Genomic DNA, 21,322 nt, shown 5'->3' with positions numbered 1-21,322 from the left:
TCATTTAATCCTGTAAGAGCAGTCAGAGAAACCGTAGCAACTAGTCTTCTGTATGAAAACATTCTGAGTTTGTGATATAAAAATCAGACTGGACATAACTCCAGAGTATATCCACTTTTTTTTTTTTTTTTTTAGGTGATGCTGAGACTGGAACAGACACCAAGCAACCACCTGTTAAATCCTTCTGGAAATGCGTTTTCTCCATGTTATTTTTCTGGCACTTGATATGGCTGTCAGTGATGCAGCTGCGCCATTACCTCTTCATTGGCACCCTCAATCCCATGCTGAGAAAACTCGCGAATGAGGACGACAGCCTTGGTACTGAGGGAACCCAAAGAATTGTGGGGAGGGAAGGTGGTTTTTGAGGAAGAGAAGGGAATAGGGAAATATATTAATGAATTTAAGCTCAGTGAGAAGCAAGCAATAAGAAAGAAGGCTATGGAAATGAATAGGAAGAGTTGAAAGAAGTATTGACTGAGGCAGGAAAGTGGAATATATGAGGAGAAAAACTGTTAAGAGACATTGCTTTACAATGGAAGGAAGAGCCAGAGTCCCATCAGCTTACAGCAATTTTTTTTTGTGGTTTTGTTTTGTTTTTACTTTTATAAAATAATTTGGGGAGAGGTTTTAAAGACCATAAGAGACTCATCTCAGTTCTTTCTGGAGTCTGGTCCTTAATTTGCCTGCTCAAAGTCTTTGAGCAGATGGAACTTGTATATCCTTGCCTTATAAGAAATATGCAGCTGCTGAGTCCTCATATCTCACTAAACCATGATACGCTTGGTTTTGCCTTAATAAGTTCTGGAATCCAATCATTTTTCCTCCAAAAAGGGTGCTTTCATATAATCATGGCTTAGCATAATGTGTGAACTTTTTAGGTCCCAGAAAGAAAGTTTTCTCCTAGAATATATTAGATGTTCCATTGCTCTATTTTATTTATGTTGGCCCCTTTTCTCCCTTCCTGGCACAAAAGGCAGGTGCTTTCTCCTCCACGATGTTCTTCTCTCCTGAGACGATGGGGTCAGGATGTAATCAAACATAGCCTGAGGCCTGCCCTGAAGGCTTTTCCCTGTCTTCAGCAGAGATAAGCTGCTGAAATGAGATTTAAATTGTGTCATTTTAAAACTCAGATATGAATAATGGCAGAACTCGGCTGTTGATTGCTAGATAGGACCGACCAGCAAGCTGAGGGAACTACCAGCCTCCTTTCATATTAGTCTTGTTAGAAGCTTTGTTCCATACCCAAAGGTATGGAAAGGTTTTCTCAGTTCTGAGAACTGAATGACCAAAGAGTCAAAAACTGAACACATTCTAATCTCATCTAAACACAACTACCGTGAGTTATAGAAAGGAAAAATCAATTGCATTGGGGAAATTGCCTTTGGAATGACACTGCAGTTATCTTTGGTCTTCCTTTTTTCTATCCACAGTGAGTAGCTACACCAATGCATTTGCCTTCACACAGCTCTGTGGAGTCCTTTGTGCCCCTTGGAATGGGCTTATTCTTGACTGGCACAAACACAGGCAAAAGAAGGGAGGAGATTATTCAGGTATGCCCTTTGAATTGTGGCCATTTACCTTCCAAATTAGATTGCCCTGCCAAAAGTTTGGTGCTTTGAGTTCTCCCTAACTGAATTCACTCTCTTCATTGCAGGGGCACCAGATCCTCTTGCTGACCTCCATTCTTGTATCCTGTCCCTGGCCATTACAGTCTTACAGTGCCTGGCCTTCTCCATCTGTGCTTCCATTCCCGTACTGCCTGTGCAGTATGCCACGTTTATCCTGCAGGTTCTGAGCCGCTCCTTCCTCTATGGAGGCAACGCTGCCTTCTTGGCTATTGCGTAAGAGAAATTGGGAAGGAAGACTTGGAAGGAGTGGGGAAAGGAAGGGAAGCCTACGGCTAAGCATGACACAGAATTATCACAGAGGTTTATGATTCTGATGAGGAAAAATGTTGTCAGTCAGTCCTTTTCTATTGGAAGTGCCATATATGCAGGTTTTCAGCTGCAAACATAAATTGCTAAAGGAGGTTAAGCTTTCTTCCTGTGTGCATTGCAGTTGGCGTACCCAATTCTCCTCCCCTCTTCCTGCTTTAGAAAAAAGTTCTGCAGTTCATAACACAACCATAACACTTGTTTTTTTAGCTTTTCAGAGTTCTGCTAAAACACCCCTCCGATCTTTATTGGACACTTTATTGAGCATTCTGTTTTTTCAAATGCCTAATAACATAGACAAACTATGCTAATAATAAGTGGAGACATGATAGCAGTACTTACACTAACCTATGTGAAAACAGGCATGAAGCTAGATTATTTCATGTTATTTGTATTTTGCAATGAGAGTTGAATCAGAAAGGAAGAAAGTACATTTCTTGATTCAATCATCTCAAAGCCTGGGCTTTTCCCCAGAGATATCCATTAATTAAATCTATTGATATATATTTTAATAGTGTATGATGAATACCAAAACGTCCTTCCCTTTTTATCATTCTTTTGTGTGAGAGCGTCATGAAACACTGATGTAGGTGCAAACAACAAGTGCTCCTACTAGGGATGCAGAAAGATCAAGAAGTGGGGCAAAGTTGCTATAAAGGCAACAACGAGGAAAAGTCACTTTAAAATGCCGAGATGATTCCCCTCCCGCTCCCATTTTATTTTACAGTTTTCCCCTTGAACACTTTGGGAAACTCTATGGTCTGGTGATGGGACTGTCAGCTGTGGTGTCCCTCTTACAGTATCCCTGTTTTACACTCATCAAAGGTCCACTAAAGGGGGATTCCTTTTATGTAAGTATTCTGTATCCAGCTCAGCCCCTTTTCCTGTCGGGATGTCAGCCATAACCCCGGAAGTGGGTTGTTAGGATCCAAGATACGTTGCCCTGAAAGGCAGCATTTACTAGTTTGGGGGAAGTGACCAAGTAAATTCCCTTGGAGTTATTTTGGTTGAGGATTGTGTGTTTTCATTCTTTTTCTTTCTCTCCTTCCAGGTTAACATTGCCTTCGTAGTGTTAATGCTTCTGGCTTTGGTCAATCCTTTCACGGTGTGGAGGGAATGTAAGCGACGACAGAAGGAGCAGGCTACAAGAAAGCCCGGCTTGGAATCTTCCAACTGAGTGCATCCCAGTTTAGGACTTTGGGAACCTCACCTAACAAAAGGGACCCTTATGAAGGCCTATGTGAGATTAAACACTCTCTCTAAATCTCGCAGCAGCAAAATAAGCCCATATGATCAGGTGCTCTAAAGTCCCTCAAATAAAAAGGGTTTAACTGTGTCTAAATTTGGGCTAGGTTACTAATTCCATGTTTTCAAAACAGCATTTTGTAGAAATTAAAACCAGATTCATAATTTGGACTGAAGCGAATTTATAACATTTTTCACTTTATAATATTTTTCACTGTTACATATTTTGTTCTTTTTCAGAGATCTATTTTTGTGGATTGTATAAAATTTTAGTATAGAAACCAATTTATGTTTTTTTTCAAACTAAAAATGTTTAATTAACCAGAAACTGTATTTTTTAATGTGACAGTATTTTAACCTCCCTTTAAACTTTTGAATATATTGAGAAATCTACTCTCTAGTTTTTAATTATTTAAATATCATGATGCTTGTTTCTACAAACCAAACTACATGTTAACTTTGAAGAACAAACAAAAACAACAAAAAGTTTAAAGCCCAGGAGCAGCAGAAGGAAAAATTCAGCTATTAAAAAAAAAACAAAGAATCTATCATAAAATCAAGTGCCAGTCAATGAAAGCTATAAGGGCAGGAAACAAACTGGATTTTTTTAAAAAATAAAATAAGTGGATCTCAAAGATCCAATGTTAAAACAATATCAAAAATTAGAGAAAAGACAGAGTACATGAATGCTATATATTCTATGTCAGAACAGCAAAGTATTAAAATCTCATTGCTGAGGCTTAGGAACCCACAACCTTGACTTTGTTTTCCATCTCTCTAGACATTGAATTCTCAATGGGGCTTTATACTTCACGGTCAAGCTCCTTGCAAAGAACACGGGGTAGTCAGTTACTGGGTCACAAAGCTGCCCCCCTCCCAATGAGTTAGCCTAGACCAGAGGTGGGCAATTGTGGCTCTTTTACAACCTGTGGATGTCAACTCCCAGAATTCCTGAGACAGCCAAGCTGTCTCAGGAATTCTGGGAGTTGACGTCCACAGGCTGTAAAAGAGCCACAATTGCCCACCCCTGGCCTAGACTATGAGTCCTATCACATGCTGGAAAACTCATGCAGAGTGGGAGTTGTCCCATAGCACAATTTGCAGTCTGTCGACTACTGAAAACTCAGTTATTTTATTTTGTGGGTTCTGCATTGGGAAGAATAGGTATGGAAAGGTGTATCTTCCACCCTTCGGATAAAGATTGGAGAGGCTGATTCCCTGCCATCCCCACCCCTCATCTCCACATCTTAGAACATCCCTGAAAGCAATTTACAAATAACTTTTGGGGCAGTCAAGAAGCAAAAGCAAGTGGGTGTTACTTTCCATTGGGACCCAAGTGCTAATCCAATGGAGTGCAGTATAACAAGGCTCTGTTACAATACTTGTCTCCTACATTTTCATTCCTTTGAGGGGGTTAAGCCAACTCTGTCTTCTGGTAGACAAAGATAGAATCCAAAGTTCTATCAGTTGTTTAAAAAAAAAAAAAGCTGGAAACCAATACTTGGTAAAATAGTGGCCATTGTTTCTTTGGTGCTTTGCTCGCATCCTTCATTTTGGAAGGAGGTGAGAGATAACCAAACACTCCATTCCAAGACATAAAGGCTTAGAAATGTTTCCACAATTATTTATGGCCAAGAAAGAGAGATGGATGCAATGGAGTGTGATTGCATTGGGGTATCTTGTAGTTCTTTCACAGGAATGGCAGCTGAGAAAAATTGTTTTGACTCTTTCTCCACGTCTTAACTCTCAGAAGTAGAAAATGAGTTAGGAACCTTCTCTGAGACATATCTGACTCAGAAAAATCCCCTGCTGACCTAGTGGACTGTTTTCAGATAGATTGATCCTTATACAAGCAAACAAAGGCACAATGCAGCGAGTCCAGTTTTTCCACTTCTAGTAAACTGGAAGAAGGGGGAAACATAGAGCATTAGAAGAGGTTATATTCATAATGCTGAGTAAACATTCTGTGAATGAGGCAGAGTAATTGCATCGTGAAAACCTCATCTAGGAGACCCTTGCATATTTTCCAGAAGCATCTCTTCATTTACCCGTTATACCTCTAAATAACCAAGTTCTTCTCTTCAGCAGAGTTTATTCATTGCACAGTGCCAAGGTTTATTTAATCAAGAGTTGTTGAAAAAGCTGTAATTGGCACTAAGTTGTAAATCGCAACAGCTGGGTATATGTAATATGCTAAGCCAAAATCAATGAAACTACATGTTGCCTTAATCCGATAGATCAAACCAATCATACAGCTAGTTAGATCTTCTAAATGTTTACCCTGTTTCCCCCAAAATAAGACCCTGTCTTATATTTTTTTTTGAACCCTGAAATAAGCGCTTGGCCTTATTGCCATGCACTCAAAAGCCCAATTGGGCTTATTATCAGGGGATGTCTTATTTGGGGGGAAACAGGGTAGATGAGGCTGGATACAATGGATCTGTATCTTTCCAGATGTTTTATTGTGATGTGCAACTTCATTCTGAGTAAACGTAAGATTGAGATGTTTGGGTGTTTTACCTGTGTGCCCATTATGTGTGTTTTCTTAAATGTTGGACATTAATTTGAATTGGCTTCATTGTACAGCAGCTGCTTTCAATCTCTTTCAAAATAAAGTGTATGCATTGTAATTCTTAACCTACTTTGAATCTAAACTGGCCATCTGCTTGTCTGGACAGATCGTGCATCAGGAGCTGAAGTTCAAAACAATCCAGGTTTGGCGTGGAAGGGAAGAGAGGAATAAAAGAAAGTGAAGGATTCTAGATCAGAGTGCATACTGCTTTTGATGTTAAAATTTTATATCTTCCCCTTATTTAGATAACCTCTCTGTGACCCCAAGCCTGTGGGTTTCTTTTTTTTTAGTTAATCATGTTTATAAGGCTTTCAAATGCTGGTTGCTTCAGGGAAAAACCCATTCCCTATTGCACATTCAAAATTTATTTAAACTGAGGTTCTCATGTTGTCTGTCTATTATCTTCTGTGGAATTGATAATATATACAGTACTGTAAACCCTTATTACAAGAGCTTCTTTTCAGAGTAGAAACTAATGAAGTAACAGCTTCAGCAATACAGGCAGTTCAAACTATATCTAATTGTTTCTATAGAATTAATTTGGGACTATTATGAAATACGATTTTGTCAGTTTGGGCATTTTGGTTTTAATTTAAAGACAGTTTGGCTAACACAATGGGTGTGCCTGTTTATGTCTATGCTACTTAATATGGTATTAATTAGTTCTCTGAATTAATTTGTTTTCTGCCTAATATAATTTTAATATGCAAACTGAAAGCAGATTCATGTATTCTAATACAGCCTAGATGTGTATATTTTTCAATATATAAAAAAATACATGTTCTTTTAGGAGTTAACGACAATCTGCAAAACCTTTGAATAATATTCCAGCTAAGCACTCCTCTTCCAGATTGTCAAACAAATTACTACATTTGTTTGATCATAGCAATAATTTAGCGGCTTCTCTAGAGCATGCTTACTATGCCCCACAACTGGTTGATTCTTTACCCTTCCCAGTTAAACTGAGAAATTTCTATGATGGACTTTCATCTGAACTCTGTTAAAAATCAATTTAACCTGATAAGGATTCTTGCCACAGTTCACAAAAGCCAATTAGAGTACAAGTCTTTCATACCATGAAATAAAACACAACAGGTGAACCAGAGAGCCCTCCTTGAACTACCCCAAATAAAAAAAATAAAAGTTACATTTGATGCATAGCAGAGAAAGATGGCTGGAGGTTGTCTTCCTGATTGTTGGGGTGCTCAGAGTCGCCTGAACTGCAGCAAACAAACTTGATAAATAAAAAAGAAGACAACATCCTGTGTTCCTGACCCCAGGAGAATATTGGGATTATTATTAGATGCTGGGGCAAACTGATCATGTGGATCAACCCTATACGTAACCCATTAACTCATAATGGAATTAACAAATGATGCTTTGAAGCAATAGAAAGAAAAAATGCAATAAAAGGCAAGTAAATGATACATGTGATGCAAACAGGAGTAGAAACAGGCAATAATATCCAGCATTTTCTGGCCAAATTCCACAAAATCCAAACTAAAAAGCTTTAGTTTATCTTTTTCTGTTTTTGAAAGAGGCTAGTGAAGAGCACAGTGTCTGGAATAGCCTCGAGACACATTATTTTGACACTTCTCCCACAAAGCATCATGGCTGCAAAACCCTAGTAAACTATTTACTTTGATTAGAAGCTCTTTCCATCAGCTGTAAAAATTACATCCTTTTTTCCTCCCCTCCCTTCCACATTCTGGAATTTGGATTGATTTTTGCAGATGACGCATGAATATAACTTTTTGAAATTCAAATCACTAATAAAGCTTTGTGAGAATCCTGTCTTTTTTAGAGAACTTCTGCTTCAGTTTAAACATCTTCTGAATCTCTCTGAATCATCCTCATCCAGTTCTGGAAATAATTGAATCCACTGTGTACTGCTACTGCTCTATATTTCTGCTTCTCTGAAAACAAACATTTGGTGTCATGGCTCAGTCTGCTGAAAGGACAGTTTCAAATCCACAGTGGACATGGTCAATGGGAGAATCCATACCTCTTCTGTACAGTGAGGAGTCTGTGGCCATATGGGAGACCAAAGAACAAAAGAAACTCTTAGGGGGAAAGCTAGAAAAGCTGGACCAGAAGCAGTACTGAGGGTTGCAGGAATCTATACTGGTATTCTGGAGAAGAACCAGTTTCTCCATGTTTGCAAGCAACAGAGTGTCAAATTCAAGGTGTTGGTTACCACCTTCAAAGCACTCCATGGCATAGGACCCGGGTACCTTCGAGACCGTCTTCTGCCACCAATAGCCTCCCACCGGCCAGTTCGCTCCCACAGAGAGGGTCTCCTCAGGGTGCCATCAGCCAAATTATGTCGGCTGGCGACACCCAGGGGGAGGGCCTTCTCTGTGGGAGCCCCAGCCCTGTGGAATGAACTGCCCCCGGAAGTGCGTAAGATCTCCGACCTCCGGGTGTTTCGCTGCGCACTGAAGACCCTGTTGTTCCGCCAGGCAGGGCTATCAACATAATAATTTTAAATTGGGGTATTTTAAATTTTTGGGGTTTTAAATCGGCCAAATCTATTTAATTATTTTAATTTTTAATTATTGTTGGGTCCTGTGTTTTTAAATTGGCTGCACACCGCCCTGAGTCCTTCGGGAGAAGGGCGGTATAGAAATAAAATTATAATTATTATTATTATTATTATTATTATTATTATTATTATTATTATTATTATTATTATTATTATTATTAAATTCAATGGTAGGATTTTTTCCCAGGGAAAGACCCATGTCTGAAAACATTGGAAAGTTACTGCTAGTCAGTATGCAATATGATTGAACAAGTTAGAAAGCAGCTTTCTGAATTCCTTTTGAATATGTGAGACTTAGATGCAGGACTCTGCTTTCTTCTGCTTTTATCTTTGTAAATCAAACACAGAAGCCTGTATGGAATTAGGGAGTCTGTAACAACAGAGCCTGGGAACAAAGGCAAATGTCTGAATATTTACAAGAAATATTAGCCATTTTTCCCTAGAGCCTGCCAGTTTGCAACGCAATGGAAAATTCAAAGCTCTTTTCCTCATATGGCTTGTTTTCCTCCTCTACTGGACAGTGTGTCATCTGGTATAACTGAAAATGACCATTTGCCCCCTAATATAGGTGTGTGTGTGTGTGTGTGTTTATCTGTCTGTGATTACAAATGGCAGCAGTTCATCCCAGTTGCCTCATTGATTCTTCTTAGGAGTGCAAGTTACACATTTTACATACAATTCGTTTTAGTTTATTAGCTGCTGCCTAGAACTTTCCTGGATTATGATTTCTTCAATTAATACATAAGAGTGTATTAATATTTTGTTCAGATTTTAGAATATTCTCATTTTAGTAAATGGGTTAGTAACAGGTTTTGGTATTTCCCACTGCTTTCCAGATGTCTGAAGAAGCAATGGGCTCTTCTGGCTTTATAAGACATGACAGGTATTTGGTTAAGATGAGGAAAAAGACAAAGTGGGAAGAATAACAAGCACTTGATAAAAGGGTAAAAAAAATGTAAGCCATATCCAGAACCACAGGTTTGAAAAGAAGATTCAAAGTGAAGGCTACATCGTAAGGCAATGTCCATGCAGGTGACCAGCACAAAAAAATTATTCGTGTCTGCTTCAAAGTTCCTATTTATTAGAGCCCAATTGAGTAGGCCCCTGAATCAGTTGATTGCTTCTCCTCACAACGGCCTCCCAAAGTCTGGTCACTTCGATACATAGAGCTGCTAGGAACATTGGGACGCAGAACCGTCTCTGATACCTAGTAAGAAGGACATTGAGACCTGTTAATGCTGATCCAGTCTAAGCATTTGTATCCTCCTTATTTTACTTGAACTATACACCCCATAAATTCCTGGCATTTGGATGTATCTGACCTTCATAGCTCATCCTCCAAAATGCTCAGGACAGTACATGTGCTTTTCCCACAATTCTTTTTTTTCCCCTTTCCCAAGTACCTTTTGAGTTGGTTTGGGATCAGGGACACTTGCCTCCATAGGGCAAAACAAGGATTTTAACCTGGTTCTCTCAGTTTCTACTTTTATTTTTTTTCAACTCTATGTTGCAAGGAATTTTGAAAGACGGACAAATCAAGGATGGAAGACTACCCTAACCACTATGGAAAGTTTTCCCTTTTTATTTTGTATTTCATATATTTTGTTTGAAATTTAATAAAGTGGAAAACTGATTTAAGAAGCCAAGGTCACACAAATCTTGTAATAAGGAAAGGGAGGCTTTTTTTTTTTTACTTTTTTTACTCACTTTTTATTTAAGTTCTTATGCAGATTCTTTGCTTCATCTTACGCCAGAATAATTTTACATAATTCTCAACAAATTCAATGATTTAGCAGTTTTGGAAATTCTTTGGGAAGGGGAAGCATTGCTTTAAATAGATTATGATAAACTAAGCTGTCTTCTTGTGTCATCTGAAATTCTTTGGAGGAAGTAGAATAATAATGTGGAATGCTTTATGTATCTGTTTTTTCTTATCCTAACTAAATCTCCTCATTTAAAGATATTTATTTCTGTTTTAAAAGAAGTATTATTAAACTGAACCAATCAATAAAAGAAAGATTCCCTCTATGTGATTCCTCTAAAAAATAACATGTTCTGTTAATATATTCAATATAATCCTGCATGTCTAATCAGATGTGAGATTTGCTTACTTAAGTAGCACTTGCTCTCTGATAAATGAGTATAAAACTGTAATTTTCCCCTTGAATCTGTTTCTCTCTGATTTCTAATTCCATAAGAATTCAGCTATTGAATAATTCAGCATAAAGATTCGGTAAATATTTCTGAAAGTGTGTCTGATGGGAAGTTTTCTGATAAGTTATATTTTGAAGGCATTTTTGCTTGCCTGAATTTGAAAGTTCCCCTGGCCCCTGCCCATTTCCTCCCTCATGTGACTTTTTTAAATTTTATTAAATGTTTAATTTCAAAGCTTAGGAACTGTTATAGGAAAAGTACCAGTCTTCAGTAATATTTTTGTAAAGTTAAGCAAGGGCAAAGTCAAACACAGACAACAGGGAGAAGCAATAGTAGCAATTTCAGTGGTGGGATTCAAATTTTTTTACTACCGGTTCTGTGGGTATGGCTTGGTGGGCATGGCATGGCATGGCTTGGTGGGGTTGGCAGGGGAAGGATACTGTAAAATCTCCATTCCCACCCCACTCCAGGGGAAGGTTACTGCAAAATCCCCATTTCCTCCTGATCAGCTGGGACTCGGGAGGCAGAGAATAGATGGGGGTGGGGCCAGTCAAAGATGGTATTTCCCAGTTCTCTGAACTACTCAAAATTTCTGCTACCGGTTCTCCAGAACTGGTCAGAACCTGCTGAATACCACCTCTGAGTAGCATTCTGTTAAACTGGTCCTTTCTAAGGGGCTCTATCCCCCAGAAGGAATAATACATGAATGGGCCAAGCCTTGCAGCATCCCTGCCCAGAACAGGACCCCATTAAATCACAAACACGGAGGATCCCTACTCTAGATTAAGAAAAATGACATACGGTACTAGGCTTCCAAGCATAAAGTAGCTCATCACCTCTTGGTTTTCTACATTTGACTACTTATGACAGCAGACCTTTTTAGAGCATCCAGATCTGTTTTTCGTCACTATTATAGAAACTGGAATTAAGGATAGAACTGCAGGTGTTCTACATAAATTAGGTTGCTTTGTGGAACACAATGGAATGCAAACGAGCGACTCTTAGAAGCTGGTGCAAAACTCCAACTCTGATCCCTCAGAAGGGGCTGCCAAACTGAAATTTCTGGCCTGACTAAAGAAGAGATCATTTCACACAGGGGGAACAATTATAAGTATAACAATCCTTTGTAATTTAATTTTAATTAGAGCTAAATGTCTGTTAAATGAAAGAGTGGGCCTAGTAGTTTTCACCCTGTCCACATTTACAGTATTCCTGGCACAATGTTCAAATGTTTTAATTGTTATTTCTAACAGCATTTTCATTGCTATTCTCATTCTTAAGCTTTGAAAGCCATTATGGTAAGAAGCAGACATGCATACAATACATAAATGCCTAATCACAGCTAAATCTAGGAGGAAGAGAGGGGAAATAGCCAAAGTAGGAAATGGTGGGAAATTAATTAATTAATTGGAAAAGAAAATATATATTTTGTCCTTCATGGAGAATAATTCTAGAGAAGAGACTCTTGCATAAGGGAAGACAGGAACAGAAGAATTTTTTGTTAAATAAATAAAGGCAGCATATTTGGTCTTCAGTTGCTTGGCTGGACTCCTTTATTGGATATCCTTGAAACTTTTTTATGAGACTGCCAAAAATCCAAGTGGGAGCTTGGATAATGGCTGTTCATCAAGAGGATTATAGTTCCAAGTGTCTAAAATATGCCAAATTGCTTTCTTCTATAATAGCAGAATAAATTATAATAATAGCCCCAAGTGCACATTTCAGTTTAAAGGGTTTTTTTCCCCCAAGTCTGAACTGGCTATGTTGTGCCACATGCCGCCTCTTGTTTGCAGAGAGACCCCAGCAAGCCTAATGGTATATTTTGCATAGATTTACCTCTTCAAATTTCTTGGCCTTATACTGATCGGCACCTTTCAGGAAATTGAGGAGAATGATGTCACATAGGACTGTCCCCTGGGTGAGAAGAAAACAGGTGATATGGTTAGCCTAACAGCTATAGTGGAAGGTATAACTCTGATATGCATGCTGATATTATAGAATTTTACACATTGTAAAATGTTAAAGAGCTGCAATAAACTATTTTTAAAAGTTGGTTGCAAAATTTGCGGTTAATTTTTATCTATCTGTTTATTTATTAAACTTTGATGCTGCCCATCTCACTGGTACAGTATTTCTTAACATCTAATATATTATATCACATGTTTAACTTCGAGGTATCAGTGGATGCAGATAGAGGTATGACCACAAATGAGCCCAACATTTATATTGCTAAGTGAGATATTCGTTAAAAAGTTGTGTTTTCTCAAGGTTTAAGGAAACTTTCTTGGAGATACATGCTTAGCTTTGAAAATCAGACTCGGTTTAACAGTGAGGTTTTTCTGATCCAAACTTATGGAATAAACAATGGAAGGAGGGGGGCGGGAAAGTGAATGGAACGGAGAGAAAAAGCTGAGTTAGACCAAAACACTTACCACTCCGACAGATGTGAAAGCAGCCACACAGTTGATTAGTGTTGGTATGATATTAAATTTTCCAGCCTGAGGGAAGATAAGGCAGAGTAAGCAAATAGAAACAGGTTCGCTTAAGTGAATGGGGGATGGGAGTGGGGGATAAGGGAGTTGATAAGCAGCTGTGACCGGATATTACCTCTTGTTCTGTCTTTTGTGAAATGGCTTTTCTGTCCATTCATGGAATACAAGTAGTCCTCGGCTTACAACCATTTGTTTAGTGACTGTTCAAAGTTATAACAGCACTGAAAAAAGTGACTTAGGACCAGTTTTCACCCTTAACGACCATTGCAGCATCCCCATGGTCACATGATCAAAATCTGGTTGCTTAGCAATGGGCATGTATTTATGAGAGTTGCACTGTCCCAGGGAGCACCATTTGTAACCTTCCCAGCCAGCTTCCAACAAGCGAAGTCAAGGGAGGGAAGGCAGATTTGCTTAATGGTCGCATGAGGCACTTAATAATGGTGGTGATTCGCTTAACCACTCTGGCAAAAAGGGTTGTAAAATGGGGAGAAACTCACTTCACCACTGCCTTGCTTAACAATAGAAATTTGGGGCTCAATTGCGGTCATAAATTGAGAACTACATGTATCACTTCCTTTTATATCCTCTCATGAATTAGCCACAATCTCTCACATACCGATCTTAAAATTATAGATAGTCCTCGACTTATAACCATTCATTTAGTAATGTTTAGTTACAAAAGGACTGAAAAACGTGATTTATGACTGATCCTTACAGTTACGGCATCCCCACATTTATATGATGAAAATTTGGGTACTTGGCAACCGGCATCTATTTACATGCCAAGGTCATGGGGCTGCCATTGCAATCTTCCCAGGTAGCTTCTGATAAGCAAAGTCAATGGGCTACGATGGATTTGCTTAACAACCATGTGATTTGCTTAACAATCATGACAGGAAAGGTCATAAAATCGGGCACCGCTCATTTAACAATCACCTTGCTTAGCAATGGAAATTCTGGCCTCATTTGTGATAATAAGATGAGGACAACCTGTATTCCGGATTGCCATTTTTTATTCTGTGGGCGCTCATTTCCTATTACTTCTCAATAATTTATCCTTTGTAAATAGCAGAATTGTTTTGTGGCGTGAGGGAACAGTTCACTTCCTTCTGAACCTGCAGTTAATCAGATTGGGAGACCGGAAAGCCTATCTTCTTACAAAGATTGTCAGTGAGTCCCACTGCAAGATGATAACTCCCGTATGCAGGTGACATGGTCCTGGTGCTTGTAAGGTGCTGTTATATTTCAAAATACAAACAAGCCCAGTGTCTGACTATTTGCAAAAAAAAAAAAAAAAAAAATCAGTTTTTTTTCCTTTGCTTCAGAAACCCCCAGGTAATTTTTCTTTAGCAAGACAATGATTTAGAGTATTAGCCTCGATGGCTGATTTTTGTCATGAAACTGTTTACCACGATTGCAATGGAGCCCTTTCTGCAAGGATGAAATCATGATGGATTTGGAACATAACTGGAACAGAGTTATGGCAACACAAATGACTGTTTTCAGAAAGTAAGTCTGGATTCACAGTAATTCAGCTGCACTTATTTCTTATAAAATCCGTGGAACTGGAAATTAGAAGTTGTGGCCTATTAATTTCTATAGGACTTTAGGTCTAGATGTAAACTGTAAACCTGTAAATCAAATTCTTCAAGTGTTCCGCTGATGAAGAATTAGGCCATCTATGATAAGGGGAGATTGTAGATGAGATCCCTGGCCCTGCATGCCCACTTAAAGGTGAATTCTGCAGGGGAGAATGTCAGTCTAGAATCTGGATTGCCCAGGCAAAATTCTTAATGATGAAACTTATGGATATTAAATTGATTTATCTCATTGAGATATTTTGCCTTGCTAAGGTGCATCACTTGGTTTGATGAAGCAAAAGGCTCTTGCAGAAGGAGATGCTCATTCTACCTGTTAGAAGTAGGGAGGATGAACTTACTTAATAGGGTTTACAATGGAAATAGCACCTGTGAAAATAAGCTCTGCCATATTCCATGGCTTAAAAGCGAACATAGTGCTTTATGGAAAACCTTTGATGGGAGAATGTCTATGGAGATCTCAGTCATCCAGGTCATGGTTATCCCAAAGGTGCTGTTTAAAAGGCAACTGGACTTTCTTGAAAGCATTTCACTTCTCATCCAAGAGAAGGAGGAGGAGGAGGAAGAGGAAGAGGAGGAGGAGGAGGAGGTCAGAACAGTGGTGGGATTCAAATTTTTTTACTACCGGTTCTGTGGGTGTGGCTTGGTGGGCATGGCATGGCTAGGTGGCCATGGCTAGATGGCCATGGCAGGGGAAGGATACTGTAAAATCTCCATTTCCTCCCAACCAGCTGGGACTCGGGAGGCAGAGAATAGATGGGGGCGGGGCCAGTCAGAGGTGGTATTTACCGGTTCTCTGAATTACTCAAAATTTCCGCTACCAATTCTCCAGAACTGGTCAGAACCTGCTGAATACCACCTCTGGGTCAGAACCAACTAATGTGTCATGGATGATGAAGGAGGCAGGCCCAGTGAGGATGGTTCTACATTTTATATACGTGGTTCTAATGCTTTGCAGTCTAGGGCAGCCAAGGACAAACACCTTTCCAAAAGCCAAAGAACCAGGACTTCTTCCTCCTCCAGATATTTCCTAATTCCCTCTTTTATGTTTGAATTCCTCCCCCACTAGATTTCAGCAGCCCTGTGCTCCAAGATGGGCAGGTTTGCCCTGCCTCACTTACATTTCCATATACTAGAACATCAAAGCGAATGCCATATGCCTTCATCAGGGTGCGGAACTCTGTGCCATTCTCTTGCTTGTAATATTTAGCATATCTGTGGACAAGGAAAAGGGTGTGTGTGCACATATATATGTACAAACAGAAATATACAGAAAGATATGACCTAGGTATCCTGAGAACAAACATGGGCACATTTGCCATGCAACAGAATGGCAGTGAAGAAATTTTACAAGTGACTTTGGTTTGGGAAGGTACACATATCTAGTTTTGGTATAATATTTGGGAGGAAAGATGGAGTTTTCTGTCATGTTAGCTCTGTGACAATTGGGCTGACTCAGGGGTGGGCTGCTGGGGGTTTGCAGGAGTTCAGGAGAACCTCTAGCTAAGATTCTGTGTAGTTCGGAGAACCCCCAAAACCCATTCCTGGCTGGCCCCACCCACCCCACTCCTCCCAGGAGTCCCCACATGGCCTGTTTTGGATGCAGGTAAGTGCATGGCGTGCATGGAGGCTCAGGGAGGGCGAAAAACAGGCCTACCGGAAGTTCGGGAAGGCTGGAAATGGGTCCATTTCCAGCCTCCAGAGGGCCTCCAGAGCCTGGGGAGGCCGTTTTCGTCCTCCCGGAGGTTCAAGTAAAGCCTCCGGAGCCCAGGGAGGGCAAAAGCATGCCCCCCCCCACTGTGGTGCAGGAGGCCAACTAGGCCACGTCCACCATGGCCATGCCCACCCAGCAACAGGGCAGAGAACCCCTTGCTAAAATTTTTGAAGCCCACCTCTGGGCTGACTGGATACTTGAATATCTTAGTGTGCAGCAAGAAAACCACTAGTATATCAGAAAGAAATTAATGAAAAGTTCTCAGGCCCAAATTACACTAAATCAACCCATTAGTCCAAATTACACTAAATCAACCCATTAGTCCATAATGAGGAATAGTCTGCTTATCAAAGACCTTTGGACCTTCAGGCTGGAAAAATTTCCTTGATCACCTACAAGGTTTTTTTCCCCCTCAGTGGAAGTGTCCCAAGACTGAATGGGAAAAACAAACAGTCCAGGCCTGAATAACCCACCGTCCCATACATTCTCTGTTTCTGGATAGAAGAGTGAGGGCTTGTATGTTGTGCAGCTTATTTTATGCTTTGCCTGTGATGAAAAATTGCCTCCTTGTAAGAAATGTCTCTGGAGTGTCTACACAGAAGAAAATTTTCTTGGTAGATGGAATCTGAAGGCTAGTATATTTAAAAATCAAAAACTAGTTCCAATGGCAGAGAGAAATCTTAGTTCATCAATACTGGAAAGGGGGATTTCTGTCTATTGCTTCTCTATAGGACTTGCCTGAAATTGTATCCGCTAGAAACTTTGCTCTTTTCGGAGACGCTGTCAAGCCGACTGAAAGAATAACTGGGAATGCAGTGCTCCCAAGAATGATCCAGATCACACACCCATCCAATCTTGATTCCTATTATCCCACCCTGCATAGAAAAGCACAGCTTTAGGAGAAATCTCAGGAGATCCTAGCAATTAAGCCAAAGAAAGAAATCAGAGCTGCTTCTAAAGGTACAATTTACTCATTAATCACTTTCTAATCCACTGACTGTTTGATCAAACAATCCAGGTCACTGGCAAATAGAAAAGGGTACATTTCCTCTGCATACCTCTAAGATGTGGGGTTATACTTCTTATTAATAACTGGTTAAGAATGAGGGGTAGTTATTCCACACCAATTAATGCAACATACACTTCTACTGTATATTAAAAGAATTATCTATGGCTTCCCGTACAATCCGGTTTTGTCTGCCATCTCTAATTGCAATGCTATTCTCTTGGCCTCATTTTGGTCGATGGCTTTCCTGTTTCACTATTTATCTAATTGATAATTACATTTATACTACTAAATTACCATAGATATTAGAGACTAGTATTTTAGAATTTCAGCCATCCTGTAATTTCAGCCTGACAATGACTTTTCAAGAACCCTGAGCAATCTCTATAGATAATAGGGGATTTGAAAACAAATTTCCAGGCAAATAAACAAAACCCAAATATTGATTGCTGTTCCAGTATGATCACTGTGCAACTGGCATTCTCACCGTCCTTGCCAGTGATGTAAAGTTTTGCCCTGCAAATTTTACAATGTCCCCAAGGCGCAGGATTGGACAGAAGGGTTGCTTTAAAGGATGGAAGTGGCATTTCTGGATATCTTCTGCTGTGATGTTGGGTAGCAGGTTTCCCCTGTGAAGGAAGCAAAGAAAACTATCCCAAGAGCAAACCATCCATCTCCAAAGAGGTGGATGGGGTCAGAAGGTAGGGTAGAGAATGACAATTCTGAACTTGGCACAACACATTTTGGGTATGGAATTTTCAAAGCTACCTCCTTATCTAGCCTCAATTAGAGATAATGCAAAAGTTAAGAGCCATAGCTATTAAAAAGTACCAGCAGCTGCCTGATATTTGCTAGCAGGATACATAAACTGTTTTCTGGTTCCCTCATAAATAACATGTTGGTGAGAAGTATTGGAAGAGTAGATCACCTCATTTGGGGAGAAGCAGGTCAAGAAAGACTGGTGTAAACAATTAGGGTTCTACATCAGAGTGAATTTGTGGCTGCTTTCCATCTCTCTCTCTTTTTTTTAATTTGATTTATATGCCGCCCTTCTCCGGAGACTCAGGGCGGCTTACAATGTGTTAAGCAATAGCCTTCATACATTTGTATATTTATACAAAGTCAGCTTATTGCCCCCACAAACTGGGTCCTCAATTTACCTACCTTAGAAAGGATGGAAGGCTGAGTCAACCTTGAACCAGGGGAGATTCGAACCTGCAGTAATTGCAGGCAGCTGAATGTTAATATCAGGCTATTAGTCTGCTGCGCCACCAGGCTCTTTACACACGGACATATAAATATATACACACATGCCCATTATCCAACAACTGATTAGGTATGCTGATGTATGCTATATACTGATTTTATTGTCCAGGTGGACTTGTGGAAGTCAGTCTCTATCCATGCTGCTTTTCAAGGGACCTCCTGAAACTCACAAGATCAGGCAAAACCTTTGCATTAGAAAAGTAATTCTCAGTTCAAGTCCACCTAATATGTATTGAGAAGTAAATTCCAAGGTGCAACATTGGTCTGGGTTGGTGTTACCTTACTCACTTTTCAAAATTGAACAGTGGAAAGCGAATACTATTCTTAATGAAGAGAGTGAAGTTTTCAGCTTCTAGCATTACAGGTCTGCAGAGAGAAAAATACTAACTGAAATCAGATTGAAATCAGGAGTGAATTAAAGAAAGGAAGAAAAACAATTAAAGAATCATTTGCTATTTTCTGGAAATCTGTATCAAACTGGAGAAACCATAAACAGGAAAACCTTAATTTCTCTTTTTGATAAAATATGTGGATTGAAAGCATAGAGTTAAAACTCCTTTTGGGGAGGGAATTTCCATCCTCCTTTTACCAAGGCTCAGATCTTTGAACTTCCCCACTTTCTGAACGTCTATTGTCCTGTCTTCTTCTAACTTAGCATCAATCATTTGTGAGGAGCATACAGAGATGTCATTGTAGAGGTCCATGGTCCTTACTGACAAGTAAGAGGGACAGTAGACAGGCATACAAATTCAACAACAGAATAGGAGGGAGGACCTTTGGCAATATTGAACTTGATTCCTGCTCCAAATTTCAAACCTTTAGTTTTCTTCAGAAGAGAACCTGGTACATTGAATGAGGATCTATAGTCTGTGTTATGGCCTACATAAAACTCAACACTGATACTTGAGCCTTCTAAATTAAAAAAAAAAAATCTTTAAGCAAAATCATCATTTTTGCCCAAGTATTGACAAATGGTAACGCTATTAATACAACTAGCTATTGCATTCCACTATTTGTCCAGGTCACATACCAAGAAAATTCCCTTAGTGATAGCGAAGCTAATGTCCAATCCATAGTTTTTCATGTGCATAGGCCATTATCACCCAAGTCCCATTAAAAAAAATAAAAGCTAATAAAAACATATAAGTCAACCCTCGCAGAAGGAACTCTAGGTTTCCAGTCAACTAGTTTTACATTCTGGGACTATGTTCCCAACTACAGCATGGCCTATGTTCCCTTCCTGTGAAATAACATAGATAACATAAATAACATGCTATAGGTAAGTGCTTACACATCCACATTGTCCATTTCTGCTGGGCACCAGCCCTGGATCTGACAGGTCCGAAAAGTAGCATTGAAATTGACACATTGGCCTGTTAATATTCCTGCAGAAGAAATAAAAAACCCCATCATTTCAATCACTAGAAGCCCAATTCACCCCAACTCTTGGGGTTCATTTTGACAGGTTATCTGGGGGCAATTCTGCTTCTGTCTGCCTCATCAGTAGAAGTGAAAAGACTTATAATTTTTATGCCCTTTTTTTCTAGAAAATGCACCCCAGCAAAAGGGCAATAATATACCAATAGCATTAGCACTTAAGGCTTACATACCACTTCACAGTGCTTTACGGCACTCTCTGAGCAGTTTACAGAGTCAGTATATTGCCCCCAACAATCTTGGTCTCATTTTACTGACCTCAGAAAGATGGAAGGCTGAGTCAACCTTGAACCAATTGGGATCAAACCGCTGGCAGTCAGCAGAATTAGCCTGCAATACACATTCTAACCACTGCTCCACCATGGCTCTCATATATCCATATACTCATCAATAGTGGTACCTAGAAGCCATATTTTTTCTGCACAATTTAATTTATATTTCTATCAGATTTATCTTTCAAGAGATACAAAGTCTCACCAATATAATGATAGCATCACCCAAGTTTTGGAAAATAAATTGTACCAGAGAGGGAGAAAATGGAGGGGACAATCTGAAACAGAAATAGAATTGGATTGGAAGAGAATTCTGTACAGTAGCCTTTTGTGGCTCAGGTTCCTTCGGGATGCATAGAGAGAATATAGTCTGCAGCGCCTAGGGATCAGAGAGTAAAGAATGGGCCACACACCTCTGAAAGTCCCTGGATACCCCTAATGGTCATCATTTTCTTTTGCTGGCTGAAAATTGACATGATCTCATACCAATGCAACCATCTTATAGCTCTGTTGGCTTTAGTCTCTTAATATAATATACCAATACAACCTACTCATCAATATTATATAAAGCAGAGAAAAGTTGTAAGAAATAGGAAGCCAAGTAAATTAAAGACCCGTAATAATAATAAAAAGAAAAAGCAATATAGTTAATTTGATTTACATTCACATATAATCATTCACTGTATTTCTCTATAGTTTTGTATCCTTGCAAACTAATCATGGACATTTATTCCATGTCCGTGTGTTATTTTTTGTTCTTTCAACTTTTTACCTCTCTCTCACTTTTGAGAATTTCATTAGTTCCAGCCAGCTACAATTTTCACAATTTTCTTCTCCCTCTCTACCCATTCACTGTTATATCTTTTGTGATTCAATACTCATTTATTCTCTCGATAGGATTAGACTACCACAAAGTACTTCTTTTTTCATACTGGCTACTAAGTTTTATACTTGATCCATATATATTCGGTACCCATTCATTCTTGACTCTATTTCTTCCTGATTTACCATAGGATGACCATATGTAAGTACCACATTCCTACTAGATTCAACTTACTTTTATATTTCTGCTTCATGCTTCCAT

General features: G+C 39.3%; 2 protein-coding genes across 9 annotated transcripts in view; one reads left to right on the top strand and one right to left on the bottom strand.

Moving 5' to 3' along the window:
* SLC43A3 (solute carrier family 43 member 3) overlaps positions 1-4,110 on the top strand; it is a 39,112-nt gene extending 35,002 nt beyond the window's left edge. For all 8 annotated transcript variants that reach the window (XM_070957245.1, XM_070957238.1, XM_070957243.1 and 5 more), the window contains exons 9-13: positions 136-318; positions 1,431-1,550; positions 1,655-1,841; positions 2,662-2,785; positions 2,986-4,110. In XM_070957245.1, coding sequence (XP_070813346.1) covers positions 136-318; positions 1,431-1,550; positions 1,655-1,841; positions 2,662-2,785; positions 2,986-3,111 — 740 coding nt within the window. In that variant the 3' untranslated portion in view covers positions 3,112-4,110. The remainder of the gene's footprint in view (positions 1-135; positions 319-1,430; positions 1,551-1,654; positions 1,842-2,661; positions 2,786-2,985) is intronic.
* A 5,267-nt stretch (positions 4,111-9,377) lies between these two features.
* Positions 9,378-21,322, bottom strand: part of P2RX3 (purinergic receptor P2X 3) — a 38,911-nt gene continuing 26,966 nt past the window's right edge. The window contains exons 5-12 of the mRNA XM_070934767.1: positions 19,821-19,914; positions 18,818-18,895; positions 17,751-17,892; positions 16,996-17,132; positions 15,665-15,758; positions 12,883-12,948; positions 12,287-12,364; positions 9,378-9,503 (exon numbers count right to left, since the gene is read on the bottom strand). Coding sequence (XP_070790868.1) covers positions 9,378-9,503; positions 12,287-12,364; positions 12,883-12,948; positions 15,665-15,758; positions 16,996-17,132; positions 17,751-17,892; positions 18,818-18,895; positions 19,821-19,914 — 815 coding nt within the window. The remainder of the gene's footprint in view (positions 9,504-12,286; positions 12,365-12,882; positions 12,949-15,664; positions 15,759-16,995; positions 17,133-17,750; positions 17,893-18,817; positions 18,896-19,820; positions 19,915-21,322) is intronic.

Source organism: Pituophis catenifer, unplaced genomic scaffold, assembly GCF_029215685.1.
Source record: "Pituophis catenifer annectens isolate HBS135680 unplaced genomic scaffold, rPitCat1.0.hap2 SCAF_1, whole genome shotgun sequence".
Lineage (NCBI taxonomy): Eukaryota > Metazoa > Chordata > Lepidosauria > Squamata > Colubridae > Pituophis > Pituophis catenifer.
The sequence above is the reverse complement of the archived record's forward strand: the minus strand, read 5'-3'. Positions and strand labels throughout refer to the sequence as shown.